General features: G+C 42.5%; 1 protein-coding gene across 5 annotated transcripts in view; it reads right to left on the bottom strand.

Moving 5' to 3' along the window:
- VIT (vitrin) overlaps positions 1-24106 on the bottom strand; it is a 126349-nt gene that overhangs the window by 50061 nt on the left and 52182 nt on the right. For all 5 annotated transcript variants that reach the window (XM_025355062.1, XM_025355063.1, XM_025355065.1 and 2 more), the window contains exons 5-6: positions 10650-10783; positions 6815-6892 (exon numbers count right to left, since the gene is read on the bottom strand). In XM_025355062.1, the coding sequence (XP_025210847.1) occupies positions 6815-6892; positions 10650-10783 (212 nt within the window). The remainder of the gene's footprint in view (positions 1-6814; positions 6893-10649; positions 10784-24106) is intronic.

Below are 24106 nucleotides of genomic sequence, written 5' to 3'. Positions count from 1 at the left end.
CCAAGTCAGACATCAGCATCACTGGGTCAAACTCAAGGTGTCAGCAACACTGAGCTTTCTCAGGAGGCTGTAGGGTAGACTCTGTGTCTTGCCTCTTCTGGTTTCTGCTGACTGCTGGCATTCCTTGGCTTGTGGCCCTGCCACTTTAGTTTTCAAGGACAGCATCCTCAGTTGTTTCTCTGCTCCGTCTTCACATGACATCTGATATGGTTTGGTTCTGTGTCCCTACCCAAATTTCATCTCAAATTGTAATCCCCGTAATCCCCACCTGTCAAGGGAGGGACGAGGTGGGAGGTGATTGGATCGTGGGGGCAGTGTCCCTCATGCCGTTTTCGTGATAGTGAGTTCTCACAAGCTCTGATGGTTTTATAAGGCAGTTTCTCTCTCTCTCTCTCTCTCTTTTTCTCTCTCTCTCTCTCTCTCTCTCTCGCCGCTGCCATGTAAGACGTATCTGCTTCCCCTTCTGCCATGATTGTATGTTTCCTGAGGCTTCCTCAGCCATGCGGAACTCTGAGCCAACTGAACCTGCTTTGTTTGTAAATTACCCAGTCTTGGATAGTGTCTTCATAGCAGTGTGAGAACGAACTAATACAACCTCCTCCTCTATGGATGTGAAATAATCTCCCTCTGCCTTCCTTTTACAAAGATGCCAGTGATTGCATTTAGAGCCCACCTGGGGAATCCAGAATAACCACCCCACCACCATCTCAGGATCCTTAATTTAATCACAGTAGCAAAGCCTCCCCACATTTTTTCTATAAAAGGAAACATTCAATGGTTCCAGGGATTAGGACATGGATATCTTTTCAAGGGCGTTTTTCAGCTTACCACAGCATCCTAGCTCTGTCCTTAACTCTGCTTAGGGTTGATACATTTTTGTTACACAGCACAGCAGAACAAGGAGATAACATCTGAAATAAGAAGGTGCTTCTGTCTCGGTGGAAACCATCCACCTTCCCCTTTGACATTGTATAACATCCAGGAAAGTAGTGCCAGAATCATAGTCCTGGACAAGTGATGCAGACAAATGTGTGGTGGGGTGTTTAGACCCACCGCCAGCACCAGCACCTGCTCATTTCCCCACCCTGACTCTGCTGTCTTCTGTAGGGATCACAGCACTGATTTAAGAGAGCAGGTCAGCAAACCGGTAGTCCTGGAATCGGGCTGGAATTCAGCCATTCGGTCTGCTCTTGCAGGCATTAGCTGGTCAAGGTAGGAAGCCGATCTTTCAATTGCCTTGTTTCTTGCTAAGTTGGTCACCTTTAAATCTGCCCGTAGCTTGTGCCAGACAAATCACTAAAGAGCTGGCAGCATCCTCCTTCAAGCCATCCTCAGGCAAAACTGAATCTGCCTGATTTATGACATTTCCATTATTTTAAAGAGTTTGAGCTTTCATAACAAGTACTAGGGAAGTTTCTAATTTCTCCAAAGTACTTCTCTGTCTTACCCTCTGGTAAATGCTACCAGGCATTAATGCCTCTTTAGGGAGATGCAGGCCCAGGTTTGACCTACTTCATCTAGGTAAAAGCCATTTAACAAATCCACTTGTATATTTTATGAAATAGGGTGTAATTAATAATTCGGAAAGAAACATACATAAACTGAAAAGCTATTTTACTTGTAAATTATTCATGCAGTTGCAACATACTAAAAATAAAACTTCTACTTGCAAATAGTGAACACTTTTTGCCACCTAAAACTTATTATATATTGAAAATCTGAGTTATCTTTTTGTCACACCATTGGCTAATCCCATGGCTGCTGACTATCTCAGTTTGCCTTTGCTAAAATTGATTTGCTAGAGAAAGGCTCAAGATCCTGAGGGCAGTCTTTGTACCACTTGCTTATAATGCAAATGCTTTCAAGTGGTCATAAATTCAACTAACAGTCATGGGCTTCCACCGGCTTCTGTGGGCTGTTGTTTTTGCCTGCTCTCCTTTATGGATTAGAACTGTCTTTAAGAGGGAAGATACATGCCTGTAACCCCAGCACTTTGGGAGGCCGAGGTGGGCGGATCACCTGAGGTCAGGAGTTTGAGACCAGCCTGACCAGGAGAAACCCCGTCTCTACTAAAAATAGAAAATTAGCCAGAGGTGGTGGCACATGCCTGTAATCCCAGCTACTCCAGAGGCTGAGGTGGGAGAATGGCTTGAACCCGGGAGGCGGAGGTTGCGGTGAGCCGAGATCGTGCCATTGCACTGCAGCCTGAGCAACAAGAGCGAAACTCCGTCTCAAAATAAAAAAATAAATAAATATTAAAGGTAAGATAGAGAAAAATTATTCCTCCTATCCTAATTGCTCCCAATTCCTCACTGAACATAATGCTCTTGATTTGATCCAAGGTGCATTCTTCATGGAACCGAGTTCTTTTTGAGCCTTTCGGAAAAAAACTAGTAAAATAGTTTCTTCGTGCAATCTCAGCTACATGGAGGGTTGATCTCTTTTCAAAGATTTTTATGGGAAAGCATTTCAAAACTTCCCTTAAAGGCTACACATATTCCTCATTTGGGCGTGGTTGGAAGTGCTCCAGGCAGCCACCTTCTCAAACGTAGCAGGCGGTGCCACACAGCTCCCCCACACCTGGCTCATCGTTAGAACCACACTGGAGCTGTTAAAATGCGGTTCCGGGGCCCTGGTTGCAGAGATTCTGACTCAGTGGACCCAGAGTGGGCCGTGGAATTCTGATTTGCGAACCACAGCGAGGGACTCAGCCGACAGCCAGGGAAGGCAGAGGGGTTTTTCCCACGCCAGCTTCAGCAGCCTCTAACCAAGATTTACTTTCCCTTCTCTTGCTGTGATACTAGGAATGTGCCTTCCTAGATTTTTATAAACTTCTACAAACCAACGCTTACTTGGTTTTATTTAGCTCAAGGCTCTAGCCAGAAAGCAGCCGCCTGCCTAATGGTTACTAACTGCCAGGGCAGTGGGGGCGCGGTGGTGGTGGGAACAGCATTTAAATCTCGGGGAATGCCTGTTCTCAGTGTGAGTTGTACAGGGCAAATCAAAGTGCCTTCTATTTTTTGAGGAGGATAATTTCCCATGGTAGAAGGTTGTCATGCTTTTGGGGGTCATCCTGGCCTGATTAACTTGTTAATTCATATTCTCAGACAGACGGGGCACCTTTTATAGCGGCATGCTGAGACCTCAACAGTTGCTCACCCTTCATCTTCTCTGTTTCCCCCGATGACTAAAGGAATTTTATCGTTTAAGGAACACCAAGGGGACCACTCCTTTCATTGTACTCATTGAAATTTTTTGAGTTCGTGAAAACTTACTCCTAAGTAAGACTAAGGACTTAGGACTTGGGGACTAAGACCTTACAAAGTGAGGTTCTTCTATTCCCAAGAATCCCTTTTATGTTGGAATGCTGGTAGTTTAGCTCAGGGTCTTGCACATAGGAGATGCTCACTCAATGTAAATATCGAATGAATGAACAAAATGAAGGAGTAAATAATTTTTCAGACTCTGACCATCGTAGATAATCTAGTAACAAGGAGATGATAGTAATGTCTAGTGATACTGACATCAAAAGTTTAAATGGTTTGGTAAAGGGGACAAGTGACATCAGCAATGCTTGGCTCTTGATAGTTTATAAATTTCACAGAAAGCACCCTCGGCCACCCGTACTCCTTGTGGATGTCAATGACTCAGGCATCTGGAACAAGTGCTTGCTGGGGGTGAATGGTGCTTGGGGTAAATAGACAGTTTTAGAAATTGTCTCTGCTGTGGAGAACGTACAGACCAAGTAGACTTTTATTATCTGAGTTATCATTTGGCTATAGTTTCTCTTCCCAACTCTCTTTTCCCTGCTACTTTCCCTGCTTTAAGGTGATACTGAGTTTGCATACTTTTTGGGCTGCTTAGAACTATGGCCTTGGTGAGTTACTAAACCTCTCTCAAGGTCAGCTTTCTTATCTGAAAAGGGAAGATACTGGCACTCTGCCTCGGGGTTACTGTAGTGCAGGCGTGTGGCACAGAGAAAGTACTGGACAGACGACTACATTCACAGGAGGTTATGTGGCCCTTCCTGCTTCCAGATACAGGCCCAAAGCTGTAGCCAGAAGAGCACGAGTACTCCTTTCTTTTTTTTTCCTTTTCCTTTTTTTTTTTTTTTTTTTTGAGACAGAGTCTCACTCTGTCACCCGGGCCAGAGTGCAGTGGCACGATCTTGGCTCACTGTAACCGCCACCTCCGGGGTTCAAGCAATTCTCCTGCCTTAGCCTCCTGAGTAGCTGGGACTATAGGTGCCCACCACCACGCCTGGCTAATTTTTTGTACTTTTAGTAGAGCTGGGGTTTCACTGTGTTAGCCAGGATGGTCTCCATCTGACCTCATGATCCGCCTGCCTCAGCCTCCCAAAGTGCTGGGATTACAGGTGTGAGCCACTGCGCCCGGCTACAAGCACCCCTTTCCAGAGAGATGCCACGAACTTCCCACAGGTGAGGCCTTTCCAGTAGAACCTGCACAACACCCCCGACACCCCCATCCCAGGCCAGTGGACAGAAGGAAAGGACCTGAAGAACAGGAGGGGTCAGAAGCCACTTTTTAGGGAGTGCTGTGTTCAGAGTCAGAAGATATTTCCTCCCTTCCTTCACACTTTGTCATACCCAAGCCAAATGAAGGTGCTTGAAGAGAGTCATTTGTCAAGATTGTGGGGACCTGCCAGGAGGGCAGGTGGGCATCTTATTTCCCACCAATCTTTCTGCAGACCCATCACAGGCGTGCAATCCAGCAACAGAGCTTGCAGAGTTTTAGGGGTGTATTCCGGGAGTCTAGAAGTGCTCTTCCACTCAGGGTAAAAATAGGGGTGCTTGACATGTGGTCCCTGAAGCTGGGGGCTTTATGTGAACCTGGGGACTGTTTCTGCCCTAGGGATCTCTGAGAGGGGGAGGGGTGCAGCGGGAGTGGCTCAGGACAGCAGGGTTCATGCAGCAAAATGCCAGGAGGAAGGCGACCTCACCCCATCCCAGTTCTCAGACCCCAGAGACAGCCAAAGAGAAGCCTGGCTGTTCCCACGGCTCTGTGTGAAGGGGCTGCCCCTGGGGGCTGCTGGAACCGGGCATCAGTATCTACCTTGGAGAAAGGAGTGGGGGCACAGATTTCTGGCCCAACAAGAGGGTGCCAGGATGAAACTAAACACTGTCTCCTTGCCTTTGATATCCACACACATCACCTATCCAGGAATCGGTCTTGCATCTGGCTTTGCAGAGCCACAGGGTCAGATGAAACAGCAGAGATGCCAGCCACTTAAGGAGACCTGTCACCCGTTCTTCATCTCTGTGCTCAGGTCAAAAGAGGACAAGCAATATCTCAGAAATGGCCCACGAGGCACCAGACCCACTGCCACTTCACAGGTGGTGGTGGGGAACAGCTCTATCCTTGCAACTAAACAAAAAGGACTAGACCACTGGATCCATTAAAAAGTCATTAGAGATAGAGCTGGAGCAGTAATTAAGAGAAAAGACCAAAAAAAAAAAATTTTCTTATTTGTATACTAAGGCTCCTCAAATCAGGAAAATCAGAAATCCATATACATACTATTAGCATAAGAAAATCTAGAATGGGCCAGGCACAGTGGCTCATGCCTGTAATCCCAGCATTTTGGAAGGCCGAGGCGGGCAAATCATGAGGTCAAGAGATCAAGACCATCCTGGCCAACATGGTGAAACCCCGTCCCTACTAAAAATACAAATATTAGCCAGGCATGGTGGTGGGCGCCGGTAGTCACAGCTACTCGGGAGGCTGAGGTAGGAGAATCGCTTGAACCTGGGAGGTGGAAGTTGCAGTGAGCTGAGATCATGCCACTGCACTCTAGCCTGGCAACAGAGAGAGACTCCATCTGAAAAAAAAGAAAAAAGAAAAAAAAAAAAACAATAAAATCTAGAATGATGGTTTAGAGAGGGGTTTCTGTTTGATGGAGGGTAATTTACTTAACTTCTCTGTGCTGCATTTTCCTCAACCAGAGCAATAGTATAGGCCAAAGGTGGTCTACGGTGATTAAACGCAATGATCAGGTAAAATTCTTGGAATGATGCCTGGCATACAGCAAATGCTCAATAAGTGCTAAGTTCTACTGCTATTCTTAAACCATGTTCACCTTAAGTACATGAACAGAACCCAAACTATCAGGCTCATAATGTATTAGCTAGCCCATCAAGTTTCTGGAAGCAATGCAAAATCCCATTATAAAGCGACTCACAGTTTCTCTTTGTGTGGGAAATCAGAACACCTCTGGAGACACAATAATGAATAGTACAGTTCTTGATTTAACACAGAAACCTGGAAAATGGTATTTTTTGGCCTGAGGTCTACCAATACCCCCTTTTGTGGTTCACATGGAAGCTGAGTTGGCACAGCCCTGTGGCAGTGTATTTTTGGCCTGGGTTATTTGGATTAGCAGCTTGCTGTTATCACATAAACCACCTCGTTCTCTTTGCTTCTCTTCATTTCATACCTAAGTAGATACAGCCTTTTTCCTTTTAGCTGCCAGGAAACATTTCTGGACAGAATGTCATGTCATTTTCTAAAGTAACAATACAATAAAACTCAAGGCAACAGTCAATGTGAATGAAAATGACACAAATATAGAGACACACTCTCGGAATTGCAAAAACAAAAAATAAAGCTTTCACTCTTCAGTCCCAGCCATCTGATCTCACTGATTTCTGTGCCCATGTTCCCGGCATCTGTTAAAATATTGCCAGAACCAGTGGAGCTTGACCGGTTAAGATGTTAATTTCTCCACTATCTCCCAAAACACGTCGCGCGTTTATGGACTCAGAAAGTTTAGATTCAATCACACGTGAGCACTTGCCTGCTTGGGCAGCTGGACTTTTGGATGATGAGTATGTAAGAGCTGATGGGTAGGTTACACCCTTTTTGGGTTTACTTTCTGCAAAAAAGAAAAAAAAAAAAACAAGATTTATCTCTAGAGCTAGAGGTTTTAGATGGTTCTGTACTAAGTTGATTCCCTCCTTTCAATTTATCTCTCTTCAGTTCAATAAAATCAGTCTCCCTCATGCTGAATTGTTGATTACAACAAGAATGTCAAGTGGCATTTTGTTCTCCTGTATAGCTTGTGTTTTATTACTATTAGAATGGAAGCAACCAGATCTTCATGACTCAGAGTTGCTTAACATCAGCAATCCTTCTTTCACCTGTGAAGATGTGACATGGAAGTGAAGGTTTTCATCTGTGTGGCTTCGAATGTTTAATTATATCAGTAGGTGAACGGGAAAGCCTTCCACATGCTCTCCTTTGAGATGATGGAGTGCTCCGGTCATAGGCTGGCTACCTCTCACTTTCACAGACCCTGTGGGATTCATTTGAATTTCATAGCAGCAGAAAAACCTAAAAGTAGGTAAATATAGGTCAACCTTGAAAATAACCACGTGTTGCTCACCCAGGGGGAGACACGGTAGCTACCAGGCAAGGAGGAGGAATGGTAATGTCTATTAGGGAAAAAAATAAGCATTAAAAAATTGCCAAAGTCTTCTTCTTTCCATAAAAGGATGCCTGAAATTCCACCATATGGGCTTTGTTCCATAAGTAAGTGAGAGTGCCACTGGAATATAGTAAGCCCCCTGAAGGCAAGTCATTTGTCTGACTTGGTAACTGTTGAATTTTCAGACCTCAGAGCAGTTTTTTCCTGGCATGAAGTAGTTGCTTGAGAAGTATTTATTCAGCGGGGGAATATCTTAAAGCTTACATCTCTGTTAAAATTAAAATACCTTGGTAGTGGTACTACCTATTAGCCAATATTACATCTGGTAATGAAAGCATTTCTTCTCCCATCTGCAGGGAATACTTTTACAGGATGTGAAGATGGTAAGCAGTGTTGCACAGAGAACCTAGGTGGGTGGAGGAGGATCTAGGGCACTATCTGGCCAACCATCCTACTGGCCCAGGGATTGTAGGGTCATGAAGCAGAAAGAATAACAGGATCTCAGAAAGAACCTGGGATTAGGAGTAAGACAATCTAGGTTTCTGTTTCTATTTTACCTTTAATTAACTGCCCCAACCTTTGAGGCTCTTGTGTTTTCATTCAGAAAACAGGAATAATGACATGGCCCTAATAACTACATGAAGTTGTAGACATCTAATGGAAAAAAAAATGTTAAAATGTTTTGGAACTATATATCTCCATAGAGATGCAAAATTGTATTCTGGTGTTACCTGTAAGTGCCACGTGTTTGGGCTTACTTGCGTTACTTCACCTCATTAAAATCACTTGGGGAACAGGACTTGGCATTTCCAAGTCCTCCACCAATGTCGAGGCCAGCTCCAAATGACAATGATTGAGGTTATTTTAGGCCCAGGGAGGGCCCCATGGCTGTGGACCATACTATCTGCAGAAAGAAGAGACACCTTCTCTCTCTATTTATTGAAGAGACACCTTCTCTCTCTATTTATTGAAGAGACATCTTGTCTCTCTATTTATTGAAGAGACACCTTCTCTCTCTATTTATTGAAGAGACATCTTGTCTCTCTATTTATTGAAGAGACATCTTCTCTCTCTATTTATTGATCTAAAACCTGATTTTTTTTTTTTTGTTTCTATTCAGAAGGAAAAAGAGCATGAGCTCAGTTCCCTGAAATGTGGATCAAAGAATAAAAGGGAAGCATTAGGGGGTCCCTCACTGACATTTCATGTCCCTGCACTGTGTAAAGATCATGCGGGCTGTAAACGCACATCTCCTCTTTCGCTCCCCATCTTACCCACCAAAGTGAACTAGTTAAGGAGCTCAGGGATATATGAAACTTAGAAATAAAAACCTAGAGAAAGATCATGGCTGCACCTGAGCCTTCAGAAGAGGATTCGCACATGATGCAGTTAAACTTGTGGCCATGAACCTCTGAATAATGGGAAGCATTCCTTGGCTGCCGGTCAGTTATCAATCCTTATGCTGCAGTGAGCTCCTAACTCATCCATTCAAGAGAGGCTTCCGAGCCATTGCAGAAGCACAAATGTTTATTATCATGGGCAAAAAGTATTTTCGGTTAAATGTCACTAGGTCGAATGAGGGGAGATGGAAGTCGAGATTTACAGGGAATAATATCAGCAGATTGATTTTCACTTAAAAAGCCCAAAACATCTCTACTGCCACAGAGTTAATTTTTCTTTTAAACCTCTGTTGAGATTCTTGGATTGCAGACTGAGCACTTAAGGCTGAAATGCTCTTATTCAGCCAGGATCTACTTGGTGAACACTTATGTGGAGATTATATTTCTCTCTATCTCAACGTATTTGCATTTTAGACATTAGCATTTTTATATGGCTCCTGTTGTAAATTTTTTGTTACAAGGCAAAAACCCCGCAGTACTGCAGTTGATCCCCTTCCACTATCTGACAAAGAAATCAGTCTAATTTGAACTGTGGGTGTGTAGAATTTGGCAGGCAAAAGGAAACAGGGATTGCTCAAGTTGAGAAGAATAGTGAAAGGTCTATTTGTTGTCCTGCTATGACTGTAATCAGTGGAGGACAGCAGGGGCTTGAGGCATGGGATGCCTAGCAGTGCTAGAAAACCACCCAGATTGGAAGACCTACTATCTTATGAAACATTTCTCTCTTCCCGGTTCAGTTGGTTTACTATAAGTGGCTCCTTCTCAGGACAGTCCCAAGGTGCCTAATTTTGTTGGGAGGCCAGGAAATTGGCTACAATCTAGTTTAAAATCCCATGGAACCTCCTCAGAGAAAATGGGAGATTCAGGTCTGGAGTAGGGTAAGTATAAGGTGAGCAAAGAACATTGTGTTGTACTCAGGTACTACCGTGAACACGTCAAAAGCTTGAAGGGCTCCCACTGAGCAATCTTGGAAAATAAGAGCACCAAAAAGAAAAATAAAGATAATAGATGATAACATTATATTATATTTTTAGAAACAATCTATGAGTCCGTAGTCCACTTAAAAATAATAGGTGCAGAGGGGGAAGGAAACTCTTCTTTATATAAGAACACTAGCTAATAAATGTGGAAGGAATAACAGCATTAGAAAAAATTATGATTTTGCAATTACTAATGTAATACTTGCTACAGTGAGGATCAGCAATGGATGTTAAAATCATTGGGTGAAATTTGTTGAGGAACAAGCTACTCCAGCATGTTAAAGCATCACCCTACAGATGCTTATTAATTACAAGGTATCTTTGCCATGGAGAGATATGCTAAAGTATCAAATGAATCAAACTTAGCATCACCAACAATGGAACAGACTGCCATTATATGCCTCTTGATATCGCCATTGTGTATGACACAACGGATATGCTGTGACAATATCTATCTATCCACTTGCCAGAAATCTCAAGGAATAAGGTTCTAGACATGAGGCACATTTGGCATAACTAAAGGACTGGTTTAAAATCCCAAGCTATTAAATGTAATTAAGGTAATTAAAAATCTGATTGGACTTACAGATAGCTGCAGTGTAAAAACAAGCAATTGGAGCCTTTTAGTATTTTCAGATTTGACTTTGTGGTGATTTATCATGTAATTCTAATTTATTGTATCATGATTCTAATTATCAGAAAAACGAATGCTTCAGATTTTTATGAAATGAGGCGGGCCATAAACAAAAACCAACAGCACAATGAAAAGAAGCACATTTCATCTTGTGGTAGGTTTAGCAGCGTTTCTCCACTGTGCGGTCATACCTAAGACGATAAAGGATTCTCTCCATCGTGGTAGGGATAACGATTGGACACCGTTGGAATAACTCCCTTTGTAACCAGACAGTCCAGCAACCTTCCGAACAAGTATTTTCCCTCCTGAATTATCAAGCACACCACTATGAAGAGAAAAAATAATTTTTGAGGAAAGAAGAGAAATATTTGTTGATATGATCAACAGACAAGCAAACCAGTTGCCATGTTTATTTAGACATAGGAAAGCAGCGAGATTAAGCAAAGTTTACCTTGACATGAAGCCCAGCCCACAAGAATGGTGCCTCTACCACCAGGCCCAGCATCTGAGCTCCAGGTTGAATGTCCTTCTCTTTCTTCTTACAGGAGCTGATTGTTCTGTCAGTCAGGAATTTCTTTTTGCCACCATGCCTCAAATATCTTTTCCTTGGTTTTCTCATTCCCACTAGCTCTTTTAAGTGAAGCCTCTTTCTTGACAGTTTGCAATTTGGTTTTGGGATGGCGCGGAATGAATTTAGTTACTTCAAAGGGTGATATAAAATGATGAAAAGTAAACACTCCTTTTATTTTGGGTCAGGGAGGAAAGGTGTTCAGCTAAGTTAAACTCATTAAAAAAAGCATCCTCCATTGATTGAAAATCGTTTCTTTAATTTCCAGGATTTTGCGACGTTTTAGAGCCTGATGGGGTGGTGACTGACATATGAATGCCTTTCCTTTGATGTTAGGCAGAGTCTCCATCTGGTTGCTAAATTGCACTTTTACGTTGTCATTTCTTGCCGCAGAGCCGAACATGCATGGCTCCTTTGGGTATCCGTAATTTATAGGACCGGGGAGATGTTGATTTCTCCCCATCAACACCCTTCCTTCCCTCCAGGAGTGAGAGTTGCCATTTCCGGCCCTCCCACCTTCCTGATGAGTCAACATTCAACCCTCAACCTCCCAATGGCCTGGAAGGAAAGAAAGTGGTAATAATACTCGACATGTAAAGCACTTAATTGCTTTACAACTGTTCTCACATGTGGGGTCCCACTGGGTTCTCCCAGCAAACTTGAGTTGTGGAGTGGAGGGAATGCTGTTATTCCCATTCATTCCATAGAAACAGGCTGTGTGAGGTTGCATGACTCACCTGGGATTTTCTAACTAGTAAATTGCAAGAGGGATTTGAACCCAGGTTGAACTGACCTTAAGTCCTCAGTTTGTCCCTCTTGCTCCCATCTACCCCTCAAGGGTTCAAAGCACAGGCACCTCCCGAGACCAACTCCTCCTCACTCGCTCTCTTCTCTCAGGGCTCTCTGTGATTGAGTTCCCTCACATGTCTCCATGGCAGGCAGGCTGGTTTCAGCCATTCCCACGGCTCTGACGATGCTGCTGTTTCACCCCGGAAGACCTGGTTCCCTCTGCCTGACCAGGCCTGTGCTGCTGTCGAAGGGCAGTGAGTTCCCAATTTCTCCTTCCCCACAGGTTCTGACATGACTTTGCTACCTCCTTCCCTCCTTAGAATCTCATTCTCACAACTTAAACTCTGATTTTGTTCCGTCACGTACTATTTCCTAAAAATTTCTGGAGTTTGTCTCCCAACGAAATGCAACTATTTCTTATGGAAAGGACAGCATTTTATGTTTCCACGTAAGAAGGTGCCACGGACAGCTGCTTTTGAGAGCCAATTTTTTTTTCAACTTTTAAGGTCAGGGGTACGTGTGCCAGATGTGCAGGTTTGTTACATAAATAAACATGTGCCATGGTGTTTTTGCTGCACAGATTGTCCCATCACCTGGGTATTCGGCCCAGCATCCGTTAGCTATTCTTCCTGATGCTCTCCTCCTCCCACCCCCAACTCTGACAGGCCCCAGTGTGTGTTGTTCCCCAACTCATGTGTCCGTGTGTTCTCATCAGCAGCTCCCACGTATAAGTGAGAACATGTGGTCTTTGGTTTTCTGTTCCTGTGTTAGTTTGCTGAGGATAATGGTTTCCAATTTAATCCATGTCCCTGCAAAGGACACGATCTCATTCCTTGCATGGCTGCATAGTATTCTATGGTATATATGTACCATATTTTCTTTATCCAGTTTCTCATTGATGGGCATTTCGGCTGATTCCATGTTTTTGCTATTGTGAATACTGCTGCAATGAACATACACATGCATGTATCTTTATAATAGTATTTATATAATCTATTAATAATATATTATAGTATCTATATAATATATTTGTATTCCTTTGGGTATATACCCAGTAATGGGATTGCTGGGTCAAATGGTATTTCTGCCTCTAGGTCTTGCAGAATTGCCACACTGTTTTCCACAATGGTTGAACTAACATACCCTCTGTGAAAGCCAATTCTTATGCTTTCAGGATTGGGTGAGCTCGTTGGCTTGACATTGGTAGCTTGCAATTAACAAGCCAAGCCCATCTCCTCCCTGCGTTAGAGAGCTCGTTGTTAAACATTTACTGGCACGCCACTGATTCAGACTGAAAATTCTAATTATTAAATAAATTTTTAAAAATGACCCAGTGCAGGCCAGGTGTGGCAGCTCACGCCTGTAGTCCCAGCACTTTGGGAGGCCGAGGCAGGTGGATCACAAGGTCAAGAGATCAAGACCATCCTGGCTAACATGGTGAAACCCTGTCTCTACTAAAAACACCACCTCATCATTTGTATCACTCAGATGTAGGCACTTCATAGATATTCTCTGGAAAAGCAAATCCAGTTCCATTTCCTTGCATTCCTCAGGTGCCCTGCATGGTGCTGAGCATGGCCTTGATATTCACCTCCTCCCTGATTCCGGTGCCAGGGGACTGGGATAACTGAGGGTCAGTTCCTTGGCTCAGCGAGAAGGGATAGTTCGCCACTAGACCAGGTGTCGAATGGCTGCTGTTCTGAGGGTGGGCACTGGTCAGAGATCAGTGTGAAGAGTGTCCTGCGTGGAGCTGGTCTTTTCATTGTACCTTCTCAGAGAAATCTCTCCTCTCCCCTGCACTTGGCCCCGCTTTAAACATACGAGTTAGTTTAGGATAATCCTGAGCCAAAATAGGATGCCTCAAATATGTTCATTATCCCTCCGGTTTGAAGGAATGAAGGGATTTTCTTGTACTAAGACTTCTGAGCATGATATAGAATATGAACATTAAACCCTTGAATGCAAATTAATCTGAGTTTCTAAACCAAAGTATACCGTCTCCAGTCTCCCACTTCTGACTGTTGGGACTCTGGCAGGACAATAGCTATAGGTCCCCAATGTACTTTCTGCTCATGTTGTCTGTATCTTAAATCCTGCCTTCTGAAAACAGATTTGCACTGTTTGTGAAAAACAAAACGGATAGCTTCCAAAATTCCTATCTGTTTCCCCTTAAGACTTGTATTTATCCTCCCTATGAATAGTGGTAACTCTTTCCAAATAGATTTTCCACTTTATCAGTCACTGGTCCGGGAAGTCACAGTGGCACTCAGTTGCTCAAGCAGCAAATCTTGTTTTTTGCAAAACAAGCAAATCAAGCTCTTCTCTTCTGCCCCTCTCCCCTCATTTATATTTTTCCCACCAAGTTCCTACACTCTAACCCAAATGCTGGAATTATAGAGCCTTGGTCCTGTCAATGCCCTTCTTATTTTCTCCACAGGGCACATCCTTCCACCATAAAGCGTTTACCAACTTTCACTACTGTAAAGTCGACACCCTGCTTGAGTCCTCACTTTGTACACTAAGCAGTGCTGGGACTCCCCAGTTCTTACGTAAATATATCACCCGGGCTCCGGGCTGGAAGTAAGGAGGCATGAGTTTTAATCCTCAATGTGGACCTAACTAGGAATTTATTTATTTATTTTGAGACAGGGTCTCACTCTGTCACCCAGGCTAGAGTACAGTGGCACGATCTCAGCTCACTGCAACCTCCGCCTTCTGGGTTTAAGCGATTCTTGTGCCTCAGCCTCCTGACTAGCTGGGATTATAGGTGCCCACCACCACACCCGGCTGATTTTCATATTTTTAGTAGAGACAGGGTTTCACCATGTTGGCCAGGTTGGTCTTGAACTCCTGACCTCAGGTGATCTGCTCCCCTTGGCCTCCCAGAGTGTTGGGATTACAGGCATAAGGCACCTCACCTGGCTAAATTTTTTTGTATATAGTAGAGATGGGGTTTTGCCATGTTGGCCAGGCTGGTCTTGAACTCCTGACCTTGGGTGATCAGCCCGCCTTGGCCTCCCAAAGTGCTGGGATTACAGGCATGAGCCACCATGCCTGGCCCTAACTAGGAATTTAGTTAGCTTTTGGATGCCTCAGTTTCTTATATAACAAATGAGGATACTAACAACAGTCTCATAATGGTGAGATGCTGTTAGAAGGAGAGAATCATAGTGCAAAAGATTGCATATTATTTTATTATTATTTTTTTGAGACAGAGTCTCGTTCTGTCACCCAGGCTGGAGTGCAATAGCATGATCTTGGCTCACCACAACCTCTGCCTCCCAGGTTCAAGTGATTCTCCTGCCTCAGCCTCCCAAGTAGCTGGGATTACATGCGTGCACCACCATGCCCAGCTAATTTTTGTATTTTTAGTAGAGTTGGGGTTTGACCATGTTGTCCAGGCTGGTCCTGAATTCTTGACCTCATGATCTGCCCATCTCAGCCTCCCAAAGTGCTGGGATTAGAGGCATGAGCCACCGTACCCATTAATTTAAATTAAATTAAATAATTTAAATTAAATCAAATAATTTAAATCAAATAATTTAAATTAAATCAAATAATTTAAATTAAATCAAATAATTTAAATTAAATTATTTAAATTAAATCAAATAATTTAAATTAAATTATTTAAATTAAATAACATTAAAATACATGTTATTTTAATGTCATCTTTGGTGAGGTCAAATTTACTCTTGTGGCTCTATACTGCCTCGGAAATATGGAAGTGCAAGAGAGACCCAGCAAGCGCCAGAGGAAGCAAGAACAAATCATCTAGGATCAAAATTGAAAATACACAGGCAACCTTAAGACAGGCTCACCCTTTGCAGCAGATGTCACTTTCTACACAGACACTGGAGTGTGTACAAAGACACAGACTGGAGAGGGCTGATGGTGCTGTGAGCTGGAAGTATGTGTGGGAGGCATGCATGGGTGTGCAAACACTTGTGCATGTAGATTTGTATAACTTTTCCCTTTTAGTATGAAATTGATTTCAGGGTGAAAGCAAAATATTTTTATTTCATAGTCTGAAGTTATGAAATAGCATTCAGTGATTTTTATTCCATAGTCTGGAGTTATGGAACAGCTTTTGGTGTCGTTTTTCTTTAATGTTTTACTACTTATCCTTAATAGAGCTTTTGTAGTCCCATTCCCATTGAAAAACCAGTTTGCTCCTCGCCTCTCTGCAGTAATGGGGAAAAGATTAGTATAGCCAGTGAAATCTACTAGTAACTTCTTAAACTTTATTTTGTGCATAGTTTTTGTCTTACTGCTCCTTCAAATTTCAGAGTCTACTAACTAGAAACCTTGAAATAGAATGAATTTTATATATTTTCACTCCCTTGCAGAGGTACAACTGAACAATCAACCCACTTACGTGCAAATAAGAAAAGGAAAAAGATAGCAGAAGTCTGAATAATTCAGAAACTTTATCCAGCATCCAGTAGCCAAGTGCTGACTCCCGAGTCACATCTCAAAGCTGTCCTGGGCAGCAGTTAGGAGTACCGGTGCTGCAGTCAGCTGGACTTGGGTTTGAGTCCCCACTATGATACTTTTTAATAGCATGGCTTTAGAAAAGTGATTCAACCTATCTTCTTCTTTAAGATGTGCGTATGAGTACTAGAAACTGCATAGAGGAATTATTGTCAGGATTAAATAATAAAAAGAAGGTAAAGTGCTTGGCACATACATGCTAGTCTTAATTCCAAAGATATTAAGTAAGCATGCATTTATCTATGTTTTGACTATAAACTTAAGCAAGAGTGGCATGAGGATTCTGTTATGGTATCTTCATTTAGGTAGTGACTTAGTCCAAAGCATGCCATGACTCCTGTCTTCTGTGCTAGATCCCAGACGAACAGCTGACCAAGTGGTAATACCTGTCACCCTTCTCCACTTTCTCCGTCCTCATTTTTCTCCAATGCATCATCATAGCTGTGATATTTCTTCCTCCAAACTTTTGGGCCTTCCTTGGTAACATCTCCATAATTTCCTTGCTCAGCACATACGGGTGGAAAAAATGAGTTTATATCATCAAGAACTTCAGATTCCTTGTCATGAACATGAAAGAGTAAAATTCTCTTCCTATCCCCATCAAAGCGTAAAGAGAAGTCAGTTGTCCTTTTTTATGGAGTGCTATGATGAAAGATGCAGGACCATGCATGACTTCCAGGTCATCCCTCCACAGTAAGGTCAACAGAGAAAACACAGGATGCTCAGTTAAGTTTGTACATTTTTCAGGGAGGGGGACAAGATGACTGACTACACAGCTGGGAAGTGCTTCTCTCACAGAAAAACCAAATATCAAGTAAACCATCACACTTTGAACAGATGTTTTGAGAGAAAACACTGAAAGTCAACAGAGAGGCAATGCAGACACAGAGGTGAAAAAAGGAGGAAGCCAGCAATCTTGCACGAAGTTGCTGGGTGCCAGGACCAGCTCTTAGTCCTGAACAGGACCTGAGGAAGATGTGAGTGAAGAAGCTGTGGGGCAAGGAAGCTCAGCGAGATTCAGAAGAAAGTTGAAATGCAACCCAAGGAAGCCAATAAAACGATCCAAGACTTGAAAGACTACGTAGCCATTTTAAGAAAGAACCAAACTGAACTTCTGGGATTGAAAAATTTACTACAGCAATTTCATGATACATTGGGAAGCATTAACAACAGAATAGACTAAGCTGAGGAAAGAATCTCCAAGCTTGAAGACCAGTTCTTTGAATCAATGCAGTCAGACAAAAATAAAGAAAAAAGAATTGAAGAAATGAAAACCTCTGAGAAATAAGGAATTACGTAAAGTGACCAACCAAATGAGGCTATGACTCCTTGGCCTTCCTGAGAGAGAAGGAGAGAGAGTAAGCAACTTAGAGAAGATATTTGAGGATATATAGTTCACGAAAATTCCCCCAATCTCACTGGAGAGGTCAACATGCAAATTCGAGAACTTCAGCAAATCTCTGTGAGTGAGATACTATACAAGATGACCATTCTCAAGATAGATAGTCATCTGATTCTCCAAGGTCAAAGTGAAAGAAAAAAGTCTTTTATTTTTATTTTTATTATACTTTAAGTTCTAGGGTACATGTGCACAACGTGCAAGTTTGTTACATACGTATACATGTGCCATATTGGTGTGCTGCACCGATTAACTTGTCATTTACATTAGGTATATCTCTTAATACTTTCCCTTCCCCCTCCCCCCACCCCACGACAGGCCCCGGTGTGTGATGTTCCCCTTCCTGTGTCCAGGTGATCTCATTGTTCAATTCCCATCTGTGAGTGAGAACATGCGGTGTTTGGTTTTTTGTCCTTGAGATAGTTTGCTGAAAAATGATGGTTTCCAGCTTCATCTATGTCCCTACAAAGGACACGAACTCATCCTTTTTTATGGCTGCATAGTATCTCCTGGTGTATATATGCCACATTTGCTTATCCAGTCTATCATTGATGGACATTTGAGTTGGTTCCAAGTCTTTGCTACTGTGAATAGTGCTGCAGTAAACATACATGTACATGTGTCTTTATAGCAGCATGGTTTATAATCCTTTGGGTATATACCCAGTAATGGGATGGCTGGGTCAAATGGTATTTCTACTTCTAGATCCTTGAGGAATTGCCACACTGTCTTCCACAGTAGTTTAACTAGTTTACAGTCCCACCAACAGTGTAAAAGTGTTCCTATTTCTCCACATCCTCTCCAGCACTTGTTTCCTGACTTTTTAATGATCGCCATTCTAACTGGTGTGAGAGGGTGTCTTACTGTGGTTTTGATTTGCATTTCTCTGATGGCCAGTGATGAGCATTTTTTCATGTGTCTGTTGGCTGCATAAATGTGTTCTTTTGAGAAGTGTCTGTTCATATCCTTCGCCCACTTTTGATGGGGTTGTTTTTTTTCTTGTAAATTTGTTTGAGTTCTTTGTAGGTTCTGGATATTAGCCCTTTGTCAGATGAGTATATTGCAAGAATTTTCTCTCATTCTGTAGGTTGCCTGTTCACTCCGATGGTAGTTTCTTTTGCTGTGCAAAAGCTCTTTAGTTTAATTAGATCCCATTTGTCAATTTTGGCTTTTGTTGCCATTGCTTTTGGTGTTTTAGACATGAAGTCCTTGCCCATGCCTATGTCCTGAATGCTATTGCCTAGGTTTTCTTCTAGGGTTTTTATGGCTTTAGGTCTAATATTTAAGTCTTTAATCCATCTTGAATTCATTTTTGTGTAAGGTGTAAGAAAGGGATCCAGTTTCAGCTTTCTATATATGGCTAGCCAGTTTTCCCAGTACCATTTATTAAACAGGAATCCTTTCCCCATTTCTTGTTTTTGTCAAAGATCAGATGGTTGTAGATGTGCGGTATTATTTCTGAGGGCTCTGTTCTGTTCCATTGGTCTATATCTCTGTTTTGGTACCAGTACCATGCTGTGTTGGTTACTGTAGCCTTGTAGCATAGGTTGAAGTCAGGTCACGTGATGCCTCCAGCTTTGTTCTTTTGGCTTACGATTGACTTGGCAATGTGGGCTCTTTTTGGGTTCCATATGAACTTTAAAGTAGTTTTTTCCAATTCTGTGAAGAAAGTCATTGGTAGCTTGATGGGGATGGCATTGAATCTATAAATTACCTTGGGCAGTATGGCCATTTTCATGATATTGATTCTTCCTATCCATAAGCATGGAATGTTCTTCCATTTGTTTGTGTCCTCTTTTATTTCATTGAGCAGTAGTTTGTAGTTCTCCTTGAAGAGGTCCTTCACATCCATTGTAAGTTGGATTCCTAGGTATTTTATTCTCTTTGAAGCAGTTGTGAATGGGAGTTCACTCATGATTTGATTCTCTGTTTGTCTGTTATTGGTGTATAAGCATGCTTGTGATTTTTGCACATTGATTTTGTATCCTGAGACTTTGCTGAAGTTGCTTATTAGCTTAAGGAGATTTGGGGCTGAGACAACAGGATTTTCTAAATATACAATAATGTCATCTGCAAACAGGGACAATTTGACTTCTTCTTTTCCTATTTGAATACCCTTTATTTCTTTCTCCTGCCTGATTGCCCTGACCAGAACTTCCAACACTGTGTTGAATAGGAGTGGTGAGAGAGGGCATCCCTGTCTTGTGCCAGTTTTCAAAGGGAATGCTTCCAGTTTTAGCCCATTCAGTATGATATTGGCTGTGGGTTTGTCATAAATAGGTCTTATTATTTTGAGATATGTCCCATCAATACCTAATTTATTGAGAGTTTTTAGCATGAAGGGTTGTTGAATTTTGTCAAAGGCCTTTTCTGCATCTATTGAGATAATCATGTGGTTTTTGTCTTTGGTTCTGTTTATATGCTGGATTACGTTTGTTGATTTGTGATTGTTGAACCAGGCTTGCATCCCAGGGATCAAGCCCACTTGATCATGTTGGATTAGCTTTTTGATGTGCTGCTGGATTCAGTTTGCCAGTATTTTATTAAGGATTTTTGCATTGATGTTCATCAGGGATATTGGTCTAAAATTCTTTTTTTGTGTGTGTGTCTCTGCCAGGCTTTGGTATGAGGATGATGTTGGCCTCATAAAATGAGTTAGGGAGGATTCCCTCTTTTTCTATTGATTGGAATAATTTCAGAGGAATGGTACCAGCTCCTCCTTGTACCTCTGGTAGAATTCGGCTGTGAATCCATCTGGTGCTGGACTTTTTTTGGTTGGTATGCTATTAATTATTGCCTCAATTTCAGAGCCTGTTACTGGTCTATTCAGGGATTCAACTTCTTCCTGGTTTAGTCTTGAGAAGGTGTATGTGTCCAGGAATTTATCCATTTGTTCTAGGTTTTCTAGTTTATTTGCGTAGAGGTGTTTATAGTATTCTGTGATGGTAGTTTGTATTTCTGTGGGATTGGTGGTGATATCTCCTTTATCATTTTTTATTGCATCGATTTGATTCTTCTCTCTTTTCTTCTTTATTTGTCTTGCTAGCAGTCTATCAATTTTGTTGATCTTTTCAAAAAACCAGCTCCTGGATTCATTGATGTTTTCAAGGTTTTTTTGTGTCTCTATCTCCTTCAGTTCTGCTCTGATCTTAGTTATTTCTTGCCTTCTGCTAGTTTTTGAAAGTATTTGCTCTTGCTTCTCTAGCTTTTTTAATTGTGATGTCAGGGTGTCAATTTTAGATCTTTCCTGATTTCTCTTGTGGGCATTTAGTGCTATAAATTTCCCTCTACCACTGCTTTAAATGTGTCCCAGAGATTCTGGTATGTTGTGTCTTTGTTCTCATTGGTTTCAAAGAATGTCTGTATTTCTGTCTTCATTTTGTTATGTACCCAGTAGTCATTCAGGAGCAGGTTGTTCAGTTTCCATGTAGTTGAGCGGTTTGGAGTGAGTTTCTTAATCCTGAGTTCTAGTTTGATTGCACTGTGGTCTGAGAGACAGTTTGTTATAATTTCTGTTCTTTTACATTTGCTGAGGAGTGCTTTACTTCCAACTATGTGGTCAATTTTGGAATAAGTGTGACGTGGTGCTGAGAAGAATGTATATTCTGTTGATCTGGGGTAGAGAGTTCTGTAGATGTCTATTAGGTCCACTTGGTGCAGAACTAAGTTTAATACCTAGATATTCTTGTTAACTTTCTGTCTCATTGATCTGTCTAATGTTGACAGTGGGGTGTTAACGTCTCCCATTATTATTGTGTGGGAGTCTAAGTCTCTTTGTAGGTCTCTAAGGACTTGCTTTATGAATCTGGGTGCTCCTGTATTAGGTGCACATATATTTAGGATCGTTAGCTCTTCTTGTTTAATTGATCCCTTTACCATTATGTAATGGCCTTCTTTGTCTTTTTTGATATTTGATGGTTTAAAGTCTGTTTTATCAGAAACTAGGATTGCAACTCCTGCTTTTTTTTTGGTGTCCACTTGCTTGGTAGATCTTCCTCCATCCCTTTATTTTGAGCCTATGTGTGTCTCTGCACGTGAGATGGGTCTCCTGAATACAGCACACTGATGGGTCTTGACTCTTTATCCAATTTGCCAGCCTGTGTCTCTTAATTGGAACATTTAGCCCATTTACATTTAAGGTTAATATTGTTATGTGTGAATTTGATCCTGATATTATGATGTTAGCTGGTTAGTTTGCTCATTAGTTGATGCAGTTTCTTCCTAGCATTGATGATCTTTACAATTTGGCATGTTTTTGCAATGGCTGGTACCCGTTGTTCCTTTCCACGTTCAGTGCTTCCTTCAGGAGCTCTTGTATGGCAGGCCTGGTGGTGACAAAATCTCTCAGCATTTGCTTGTCTATAAAGGATTTTATTTCTCCTTCACTTATGATGCTTAGTTTCGCAGGATATGAAATTCTGGGTTGAAAATTCTTTTCTTTAAGAATGTTGAATATTGGCCCCCATTCTCTTCTGGCTTGTAGAGTTCCTATCAAGAGATCCATTGTTAGTCTGATGGGCTTCCCTTATGGGTAATCCGACCTTTCTCTCTGGCTGCCCTTAACATTTTTCCTTCATTTCAACTTTGGTGAATCTGACAATTATGTGTCTTGGAGTTGTTCTTCTCGAGGAGTATCTTTGTGGAGTTCTCTGTATTTCATGAATTTGAATGTGGCCTGCCTTGCTAGGTTGGGGAAGTTCTCCTGGATAATATCCTGCAGTGTTTTCCAACTTGTTTCCATTCTCCCCGTCACTTTCAGGTACACCAATCAGACATAGATTTGGTCTTTTCACATAGTCCCATATTTCTTGGAGGCTTTGTTCATTTCTTTTTACTCTTTTTTCTCTAAACTTCTCTTCTCGCTTCATTTCATTCATTTGATCTTCAATCACTGATAACCTTTCTTCCAGTTGATCGAATCAGCTACTGAAGTTTGTGCTTTTGTCACATAGTTCTCGTGGTTTTCAGCTCCATCAGGTCATTTAAGGACTTCTCTACACTGGTTATTCTAGTTAGCCATTCGTCTAATCTTTTTTCAAAGTGTTTAGCTTCTTTGTGACGGGTTTGAACTTCCTCCTTTAGCTTGGAGAAGTTTGATCATCTGAAGCCTTCTTCTTTCAATTCATCAAAGTTATTCTCCATCCAGCTTTGTTCCGTTGCTGGTGGGGAGCTGCATTCCTTTGGAGAGGGAGAGGCACTCTGACTTTTAGAATTTTCAGCTTTTCTGCTCTGTTTTTTTTCCATCTTTGTGGTTTTATCTACCTTTGGTCTTTGATGATGGTGATGTACAGATGGGGTTTTGGTGTGGATGTCCTTTCTGTTTGTTAGTTTTCCTCCTAACAGTCAGGACTCTCAGCTGCAGGTCTGTTGGAGTTTGCTGGAGGTCCACTCCAGACCCTGTTTGCCTGGGTATCAGCAGTGGAGGCTGCAGAACAGCGAATATTGCTGAATGGCAAATGTTGCTGCCTGATCGTTCCTCTGGAAGCTTCGTCTCAGAGGGGTACCTGGCCATGTGAGGTGTCAGTCTCCCCCTACTGGGGGGTGCCTCCCAGTTAGGCTACTTGGGGGTCAGGGACCCATTTGAGGAGGCAGTCTGTCTGTTCTCAGATCTAAAACTCTGTGCTGGGAGAACCACTACTCTCTTCAAAGCTGTCAGACAGGGACATTTAAGTCTGCAGAGGTTTCTGCTGCCTTTCATTAGGCTATCCCCTGCCCCCAGAGGTGCAGTCTACAGAGTTAGGCAGGCCTCCTTGAGCTGCGTTGGGCTCCACCCAGTTCGAGCTTCCTGGCCGCTTTGTTTACCTACTCAAGCCTCAGCAATGGCGGGTGCCCCTCCCCCAGCCTCGCTGCCACCTTGCAGTTCGATCTCAGATTGTTGTGCTAGCAATGAGCAAGGCTCCGTGGGGATGGGACCCTCTGAGCCAGGCATGGGATATAATCTCCTGGTGTGCCATTTGCTAAGACCATTGGAAAAGTACAGTATTAGAGTGGGAGTGACCCCATTTTCCAGCTGCCCTCTGTCACAGTTTCTCTTGGCTAGGAAAGGGAATTCCCTGACCCTTATGCTTCCTGGGTGAGGCAATGCCTCACCCTGCTTTGGCTCACTCTTGGTGGGCTGCACTCACTGTCCACCCACTGTCCAACAAGCCCCAGTGAGATGAATCTTGTACCTCAGTTGGAAATGCAGAAATCACCCATCTTCTGCATTGCTCACGCTGGGAGCTGTAGACTGGAGCTGTTCCTATTTGGCCATCTTGGAACCAAAAAAAGTCTTAAAGGTAATCAAAGGGTCAGATCACCGACAAAGGGAGCCCCAACAGGCTAAGAGTGGACTTCTCAGCACAAGGTTTACAAGCCAGAAGAGATTGGGAGCCTATTCTCAGCATCCTTAGAGAAAATAA

Source organism: Theropithecus gelada, chromosome 13 (genome assembly GCF_003255815.1).
Source record: "Theropithecus gelada isolate Dixy chromosome 13, Tgel_1.0, whole genome shotgun sequence".
NCBI classification, from domain to species: Eukaryota; Metazoa; Chordata; class Mammalia; order Primates; family Cercopithecidae; genus Theropithecus; species Theropithecus gelada.
Note: the sequence above shows the minus strand (reverse complement) of the source record. Positions and strands in the feature narration are given on the sequence as shown.